Here is a 9,989-nt window from a genome sequence, read left to right on the forward strand (position 1 = left end):
GTCAGAGACGCCGGCAACCGACCGAATCGGCGGAGCCGGCGACGACGGCGAGACGTCGAGGGCGGAGTTTTTTCTTTTTTTGAGAGAGAGGGAAGTCGAGCGCGGAGGTGAGCCCGAGCCCACCAGTTTGCTTCCGTCAGACTCCGCTCTTCTGCAGCCCGGCCCAACCAAAGCCCGACGCAAAGATTTGGTGGACGCGGGCCACGCCCGCTCGCTCCTCCTTCCAGCGCGCTTCTCTGCTCTGCTTCTTTCTTTGTGCTCACCCTCCTCCGCCGCCCTAGCACGGCGCCGCACTCCGCCTGCTCGCCAGCTCCAACCAGCGCTTCAACCTCGACCGGCGGCCAGCATAGCTCCGCGCGGCGCCGCTCGGCCGTTCCCTGGAGAACGGAACTCATTAGTAACCGGAGCAAAAATCAATCCCTTCCTCTTCCTCCAGCCGGCAGCGACCCAGCCGTGGCCGGCGGCCAAGTGGGCAGCGGGGCTGGGCTAGTAGGCAGAGACGGTCGATCATCAAGCACCGGAAGCGGCGGCGTGCGTGTGATTCAGCGTTCTCCCTGCTGGTAATTTTGTGTTTCCTCGCCTCTCTCTGCTCGCTTGTGATGTCCGTCAGTCCATGTTTCATGTGTGAGATGGATGTGTCCTCGATCTTGAATTTAATTCGAGTGTCTGGAATTAATTAAGCACTAAATGGCAGTCCATACTGATTTGCACTGCAGTTTTTTCTTCTCATTCATTCTTAGTTGCTTTTATTAGGATTGAGAGAGGGGCAGGGGGGTACTGGAGACTGGAGAGTGCCATGGTTGAGTAGCTTATTCAACTCAGGCATGCAGTACTCCTATCCTATTTTGTAGCAATATGGACAAGAGATAGAAATGCTAATTTCTACTGTAGCTTCTTTTTTTTACAAGGGGGAGGTGCACAATGCGCCAAATTTCATTTCAAACTGAGCTCAGATACATTGTACAGCATGAATGCTAAACCCAGGACAGTCTAAGTTAACAAGCTTCTGAACGAAAGGACAACTAGATTGCCTGTGAGCTACTCCCTCCGTCCCATAATCTAAGACGTTTTTTGACACTACACTAGTGTCAAAAAACGTCCTATATTATGGGACGGGGGAGTAGTTTTACGCACGCAAAGACAGGTTCTGATCCGGACTTTGCCCCTGCTGACATTCTAGTGTAGCTCTGCCACAGTAAGGCTCGAGGGCGTGTCCATTGGTTCTCTTGATCTTTGCCTGCTCTTCTTTTCTGCTCCTTACATCAATATGTATTAATTGAAAGACTATGTGTATGACACCTTCTTCTCAATTTGTTCTTTTTCATTGCACAGTGATGCGATGACTGCTCTGAGGGATTAGTCTGCACAATATTATGCTTTTCAACTTGCCAAGAGTCACAACACCAATTGCTGTACGGTGGTTCATCTCAGTTGCAAATGCAGCAGGCTTTGGTCGAGATGTTTCTCCTGTTCATTTCGCCGCCCTGTTAAAGGAATGCAGGTCGGTGAATGCAGTCCATCAAGTTCACCAGCAGCTCATTTCTTCGGGTCTTCTTTCTTATCCAGCGTCGTTGTTGGAAGTATCATTTCCACCTTTGCCATCTCAGCCGTATTTATCACCAAGATCTTTGGGTACTGGTGTCGTAGCTGCTTATCTTGCGTGTGGTTCCAAAGATGAGGCTCTCACAGCATTGGAGCATGTTGTGCCGTCTCCAGCTGTCTGGTGGAATCTACTCATCCGAGAACACATCAAAGAGGGCCACCTTGAACATGCCATTGCAGTATCTTGCCGGATGCTGCGTGCTGGAACCAGACCGGACCATTTTACTCTGCCGCATATACTAAAGGCCTGTGGAGAGCTACCCTCGTACCGTTGTGGTATCACACTCCATGGACTTATATGCTGCAATGGTTTTGAGTCAAACGTCTTTGTATGCAATGCATTGGTGGCGATGTATGCCCGCTGTGGTTCACTGAAGGAAGCCAGCCAGGTTTTCCAGGAAATAGCTCAGAGGGGAATTGATGATGTCATATCATGGAATTCAATTGTTGCAGCCCATGTTAAACATAATAGTCCATGGACTGCGTTGGATATGTTCTCGAAAATGTCAATGATTGTCCATGAGAAGGCTACAAATGATAGGTCTAACATCATTAGCATTGTCAACATTCTTCCTGCATGTGCTTCTCTGAAGGCACTACCCCGAACTAGAGAAATTCATGGAAATGCCATTCGGCATGGTACATTTCCAGATGTTTTTGTAGGCAATGCTCTGGTTGGTACTTATGCAAAATGTGGTTCAATGAAGGATGCGGTAAAGGTTTTCAATATGATGGAAATAAAAGATGTTGTTTCTTGGAATGCAATCGTGACTGGCTACTCCCAAAGTGGCAACTTTGAGGCAGCCTTTGAGATTTTTAAGAATATGCGCAAGGAAAACATCTCAGCAGATGTAGTGACCTGGACTGCTGTAATTGCTGGGTATGCTCAGAGAGGATGTGGCCAAGAGGCACTCAATGTTTTCCGACAAATGCTCTTTTCTGGTTCAGAGCCAAATTCTATCACAATCATCTCTGTGCTGTCTGCTTGTGCTTCCTTGGGAGCATATTCTCAGGGTATGGAAACTCATGCCTACTCTCTGAAGAATCGTCTTCTATCTTTGGATAACCATTTTGGTGGTACTGGCGATGAGGAGGATCTCATGGTGCACAATGCTTTAATAGATATGTACTCAAAGTGCAGAATCTTCAAAGCTGCACGTTCTATATTTGACTCTATACCCCGAAAGGAACGTAATGTGGTGACTTGGACTGTGATGATAGGTGGGTATGCACAATATGGGGACTCTAATGATGCCCTCGAGCTTTTCTCACAGATGCTCTCGAAACCACACGCAGTTGCCCCGAATGCATTTACGGTTTCCTGCATTCTGATGGCCTGTGCACATCTGTCAGCCCTGCGTGTTGGTAAGCAAATCCATGCTTATGTGGTTCGTCAACATCAATATGAAGCATCTACATACTTTGTGGCAAACTGTCTTATTGACATGTACTCAAAGTGTGGTGATGTCGATACAGCTAGGTATGTATTTGATGGCATGTCACAAAGGAATGACATTTCATGGACATCAATGATGGCAGGATATGGGATGCATGGTCGTGGCAATGAGGCCCTGGAAATATTTGACAAGATGCAAATGGCAGGCTTTGTTCCTGATGATATATCATTCCTGGTTGTTCTATATGCTTGCAGCCATTCTAGAATGATTGATCGAGGCCTGGATTACTTTGACAGCATGAGCAGAGATTACGGTGTGGCTGCCGGTGCAGAGCATTATGCTTGTGTCATTGACTTGCTGGCCCGCTCCGGGCAGATAGATAGGGCATGGAATATGGTCAAAGACATGCCAATGGAGCCTACTGCAGTAGTCTGGGTTGCATTGCTTAGTGCGTGTAGAGTACATTCAAATGTAGAACTTGCTGAATATGCTCTTAACAAGCTAGTTGAGATGAATGCAGAGAATGATGGATCTTACACGCTCATCTCCAACATATATGCTAATGCAAGGCGTTGGAAGGATGTAGCCAGAATCAGAAACCTGATGAAGAACTCCGGGATTAAGAAGAGGCCCGGTTGTAGTTGGGTCCAGGGTAAGAAAGGAACTGCGTCTTTCTTCGTTGGAGATCGATCGCATTCTCTATCCCCTCAGATTTATGCCCTTCTGCAGAGACTGATTGATCGCATCAAATCTATGGGTTATGTCCCTGAGACAAATTTTGCACTCCACGATGTCGATGATGAGGAGAAAAATAACCTGCTTGCTGAGCACAGCGAGAAGCTTGCTCTCGCATATGGCCTCCTCACAACTTCCCCTGGTTGTCCAATAAGGATCACAAAGAACCTGCGCGTTTGCGGTGATTGCCACAGTGCTTTCACCTACATCTCAAAGATTGTTGACCATGAGATCATTGTGCGGGACTCCAGTCGCTTCCATCATTTTAAGAATGGTGTGTGCTCTTGTGGTGACTATTGGTGATGGCTTCTGAGGCTGAAGCATAAACTGAAAGTGCATTCCAATTGGTTTTTGTACACTGAATGCACTCTTAAGAGAACTGATTAACCGCTGAAGAGCTGAATAGTTTCTCCTCGCCGTTGCTATTTTCTTTACTAATATTTCACAGTTCACTTAAGAGGTATCACCTGCAGAGTGTTGATATTTTCTCACATCTTCATTTGTTATGCTGATTTCATTAGAAAAAAGTACAATTGAAATCTATACTTTTCTTGAAAAATGTGTTTTGTCTGTCAGTATATATACTTACGTTCAGTTTTTGTCAGGCCAAATAGAGATTAATCATTTAATTTCTCTGGGTATATTTCAGAACTTTATATTTGTTCATTAAAAGGTTATTATTGGTCGGATGCTTGACTGTCGTGCCTATCAAAATCATGAAAATAAGTTACGTACTGTGTACCATTCCATTGGTCCTAATTTTCTGTTCCAGATGGATTTTGCTCATCATTGGAGGTGGTATAGTGTTCTGCTGGAGTTCTCATTTTTCGAAAAGGGGCGCTTTATTACTTAAAAGGTTTAAACATTACACCCAGCCTCTGCATAACTAAGATGCACACGGCCACACAAAGTCCTCTGCAAGAACGAAAAATAGATAGGCGGAATACAAATATAGAGTCTGTATAACGCCTAAAGCGGAGGTGGGCCAATCCTATGATCATGTTGCCACCCATGTTGGATAAAAGTATCCCTCGCCGTATCCTCCAATTGTGTACACACCTCCGTAAATAGGTCTTGATTCTCCACGCGTTGTAGAAAGGACCATAAACGAAGAGTCCCGGTACATCTGTAGATAACCTGCATTAGAGAAGTACTTTTATCGTTAAAAACCTTATCATTTCTACATAGCCAAAGCGACGGCTAGCGCTCCCACCCTAAGAAGAGTTCTAAACCTGTGATCAATCCCATGTAATCAGTTGCCAAATACATTGGCAACACTACAAGGAGGATACAAGCCAGAAGCTATCTGGATGACTGACCATATAGACCGAGCCAATTTGCATTGGAAGAATAAATGTTTTATTGTCTCATCATGATGACAAAAAACACATCGCGGACTTCCATGCCAATTCCTCTTGATAAGGTTATCTTTAGTAAGAATGACTCCGCGACGAAGATGCCATGCAAATATTTTATTCTTAAGAGGTATCTTCATCTTCCAGATCTTCTTATTATTATCAACTGGCACATCAGACTGGATTAACGCTCTATACATAGACTCCACTGAGAATTTTCCATTCTCATGTAGGTTCCATCGAAATACATCAGACCCATGTGACAATTGCACCGTGGACAACCGTTGAAGCAGGATGTACCACGATTGGAGTCTAGGTCCAATTAAATCTCTTCTGAACGTCACATTTGGCGGAAATGATTCCATTACAGTGGCAATAGTATCACCCTTGTGACGCACAATGTTGTATAGAGCCGGATATTGTTCCCGGAGTGTGGCATTTCCTAGCCACTTGTCCTCCCAGAATCTAATTTCCGAGCCGTCCTTAATCGAGAAGGATCCATAGGAGAAGAAATATTTCTTCGTAGCCATTAGACCCGCCCAAAAGTGAGAATCCCCAGGCTTCCAGTATACTTGGGATACCGCCTTGGAGCCCACATATTTCCTCCTCAGGAGGGTTTGCCATACACCATTTTCGGTCAGTAATTTAAACAACCATTTGCCGAGGAGGGCCCTATTCTTAACTTCAAGGTCATGAATGCCCAACCCGCCTTGGTCTTTGGGACGACAAACCACACTCCATTTAGCCAGTCGATATTTCTTTCGCTCGCTATCTCCTTGCCAAAAGAATCTTAATCGGAAATAATCCAATCTATGTAAAACTCCTTTTGGCAACTGGAAGAAGGAAATCATATATAGTACCATATTACTTAGTACTGAGTTTATGAGGACCAATCTTCCACCTAGAGACAACAATTTACCTTTCCAACTGCTAAGTCTTTTTTGCAGCCTCTCCTCGACATGTTTCCATTCAGCATTTGTGAGTCTCCGATAATGTATCGGTATTCCCAAATATGTGATCGGAAACTGGCCCAACCCACATCCAAACAGTTCAGCGTACAGGTGGGCCTCGTCTTGAGCCTCGCCAAAACAAAACAATTCACTTTTATGAAAGTTGATCTTCAGACCCGAGAGTTGCTCGAATGCTGATAAAATTAATTTCAGATTTCTCGCTTTCTCGAGGTCATGATCCATGAAGAGAACGTATCGTCGGCATATTGAAGTATAGAGAGACCACCATCAACTAGATGACTTACTACTCCAACAATTTGGCCATCAACAACCTTGGCAAGCTCAATCATGACCGCTAGCATATCCGCCACTATATTGAATAGCATGGGCGATACCGAGTCACCTTGTCGCAATCCCTTCTTTGTTTGAAAATAGTGTCCAACGTCATCATTGACCTTAATGGCAACACTACCTCCAGAAACGAAGCTATGGACCATAGCGCACCACTCTGCAGAAAATCCTTTCATTCTGAGAGTCTGTTGAAGAAATGGCCATTTGACTTTGCATACGCTTTTTCAAAGTCTATTTTGAGTACCACCCCATTTAACTTTTTCTGATGTAATTCATGGACTGTTTCATGAAGGATAACAACTCCATCTAGGATGTTTCTTCCTTGCATAAAAGTAGTATGTGAAGGACGAATCACATGTTCAGCAACCGAATTTAGCCTAATAGTCGCAACCTTCGTGAATATTTTAAAACTAACATTAAGGAGGCAAATAGGTCTATATTGTTGTATCCTTTCAGCCTCACTAACCTTAGGTAATAAAATAATCTCACCGAAGTTTAAGCGAAACAATTCCAGATGGCCAGCATGTAGGTCGCTAAACAAAAGTAGGAGATCCGACTTGATGACTTCCCAGAAGTTCTGGTAGAACTCAGCGGGAAAACCATCTGGACCTGGGGCTTTGTTGTGCTCCATTAGGAAAACCGCCTTTCTAACTTCCTCCTCGGAGTATGGGGCTGTTAGAAGGTCCTTTTCCTCATCAGACCTGGGGGATGTCATCCGTTCGGGACTCATCCATTGAGAAGTTACCTTTCTCTGGGGCTCCGAACAATTTTTTATAATAATTAGTGATATAAGATTTAAGTTGCTCATGTCCCTCAATCATGCCCTCATCCTGTTGTAGGGAATGAATAATTTTCTTCCGGTGTCTGCCATTGGCAACTCCATGGAAAAATCTAGTATTCGAATCACCTTTCAGGATAAATTGAGAGTTACTATGTTGGTACCATTTGAGTTCCTCCTCACGCAGCATGCTAGCTATCTGTGCATTCGAATGACTCTTGATCTCGATTTCATGCTCAGATAGAGGTCTAACCTCTGCCAAGGCTTCTAATTCATCAATGATAGACGAAAGACAAAGCTTCTCCTTTTTGAGGATACCCGCAGTGTGCCTAGCCCAACCACTAAGGAACTTACGTAATGCATGAATTTTGTTGTTCCATTTGTGTATTGGGGTAAGCCCGGCAACCGATTTATCCCACACCTTCTTGACCATGTCATGGAATCCATCCCGATGCAACCAACCCAGTTCAAACTTGAACTTGCGTCTGTGTTGCGGTCGTGGCAATCCAGTAGTTAAAAGGATGGGTGCGTGGTCTGAGATAGCCTCTATACGAGGTAGAGCGCGTACAGAAACCATAGGGAATCTGGATTCCCAGTCGGTATCCATTAATACGCGATCTAGTTTCTCATATGTCGGTTCTGGAAGACTGTTCGCCCAAGTGAATTGTCTTCCAATCATGGAAACCTCTCGCAAATCTAGACTGTCTATGACAATGTTGAAAAGGAAAGGCCAATGATTATCAAACCTACCTCGGCTTTTCTCATTTGGAAATCGTAGCAAATTAAAATCCCCACCGATAAGAATGGGGTAGGGATTCTCCTTCGCCAGATTAACCAATTCACGGAGAAAATCAGCCTTGAACTCATCCTGGGCTGCTCCATACACAACGACGAGGGTCCATGTAAAGTTGTCGGCTTTGTTCCGGATATGGAGTTTAATGTGGAACTCACCATCCGAACTAGCCAACACATCCATAGTCCCCGTGTTTACGCCAAGTAAAATGCCCCCAGAACGACCTCGAGGTGGCCGAGAAATCCAAGTATAGTCTATCCCGCCAGAAAGACGGTTAAGAAGACTTACTGAGAAATCACGTCTCCCCGTTTCAGATAAAGCCAAAAAGTCTAAATTGTGTTCCCTATTACATTCCGCAATGAATAGATGTTTAGCCAAGTCACCAAGACCTCTGCTATTAAAGAACATGCCATTCATGAGGAAACAATAGGAGATCTAGAAAATTTCGCCCTCTTAGAGGATTTACGACATTTTTTCGAATGGTCCGACTTGGATTTACGACTGAGAATCACCGGGGGGGAGTTTCCCCACCTGAATATATTACTCAAAGTGGCCAAATTGCCAGAGTGGTGATCCAGTTTATAAGAAAAACCGGACCGAAAACCTTAACAAATTGACCCCGTTTATAAGGGAAACCGGGCCAAAAACCGTACAAGGCACGGCCTAGCTGGCAGACATAAGACCATCACCATGAGAGACACAAGTAGATGTGGGAAGTCGTCGAGAGATCACAATACCAGGACTTTGCAAACAGCCGAACGCATCGGCGGGCATACCGGCCCCATGGCACAACTCAGGAGCATCCACAATCAATGAGTGTCATCCCGGACACGAACCTTGAATGGGGCTCCGCCACAGAAAGAACGGAACGAATAGCAGTTTGAGAGGCATCTTGCGCCATCCTTGAGCAAAGATGAGTCGAGACAACACCAAGAGCACCAAGCTCGCCGCAACACAGCGGTAACCATGAGAGGGTCTTGAGCAACCATTACGAACCTGAGCCGCACGAGAACACCACCACCGTAGACGAAGAGCTCCAATCAACCGAGACCATCCATGATGCCTCAAAGCTATTGGTACAGCCGAAAGGCAACGAGCGACCGAGTCCACACCCGGACGAAGAGTCACATGCGGCTAAGTCTACATCACAACAGCGGCACCGCCGGCGAAGCCGAAGGGCATCAAGGAGCCGAGTCTACACCCGGATCGCTTCTCCGAGCACACCAGTGCAAGCCGGCGCGCCACCACCACCGTCCAACCCGCAGTGAGCAGCTACCACACAATCCACCAAGCTGTTGCCTTCAGGAAGGAATGCAACGCGAAGAGCGCCGCCATCGGCCGTTCCAGACGGACCAGGAACATGGGTTTCCCCAGGAGCCTCGAAGGGGAAGTCACCATGACAGCGATGCCTCCAAGGAGGTAAGCGGCACCCGCGGGCGTCACCATCGCCGGCTCCGGCAGGAGCAGTGGCTTTCGCCCAAGTGAGCAGACCACCTCCGAGGAGCACCGGTAGACTGCGAATCGCTGCTCCCTACACCACCACAGAGCACACCGCCGCCGAATCCCACAGCAGCGCCTTCAAGAAGGCTTGGTTCTGACCTCATCAAGTTTTTGCCTTAGCGTGCAGTGATTTCATCTGTTGTGTTTTGAGCGGAGAAGTTTCTTAACAAATCAGGAGGCACTGATAAAATAATCTGAAACAGAAGATTGACACAATTTCAGAAGAGTCATCCCACATCTCATTCTCAGGGTTTTCATTCGCTTCCAATTCGATGAAAGCATCGACTATAACTGTTTCGGGGTTTTTTTTTTCATAAGATCAAAAGCTAGGTTCCACTATCTCAGTGACAACGGAGCAGAGAGTTTCAGCATCCGTGTTCAACAAAAGAAACATATGCAACTATGTACGTACCACCTACTGGTAGTCTGGTAGCAACTATCAGTGTTGTGGATCGGAAAGGAATCAAACAAATTTATAAAAAGACACAAACAACTCAGGGCTTCATTGGCCCTGTTTGGATCATGGGG

The 9,989-nt window shown here is 45.8% G+C and overlaps 1 protein-coding gene across 1 annotated transcript; it reads left to right on the top strand.

The window, feature by feature from the left end:
• Window positions 1–179: 179 nt before the first annotated feature.
• LOC109747634 (pentatricopeptide repeat-containing protein At5g16860) lies at window positions 180–4,331 on the top strand. Its single transcript, XM_020306664.4, has 2 exons — window positions 180–560; window positions 1,333–4,331. The coding sequence occupies exon 2, from the start codon at window positions 1,374–1,376 to the stop codon at window positions 4,035–4,037; it is 2,664 nt and encodes an 887-aa protein (XP_020162253.1). The 5' UTR covers window positions 180–560; window positions 1,333–1,373; the 3' UTR covers window positions 4,038–4,331.
• The last annotated feature ends 5,658 nt before the right edge of the window (window positions 4,332–9,989 follow it).

Source organism: Aegilops tauschii, chromosome 3 (assembly GCF_002575655.3).
Source record: "Aegilops tauschii subsp. strangulata cultivar AL8/78 chromosome 3, Aet v6.0, whole genome shotgun sequence".
Lineage (NCBI taxonomy): Eukaryota > Viridiplantae > Streptophyta > Magnoliopsida > Poales > Poaceae > Aegilops > Aegilops tauschii.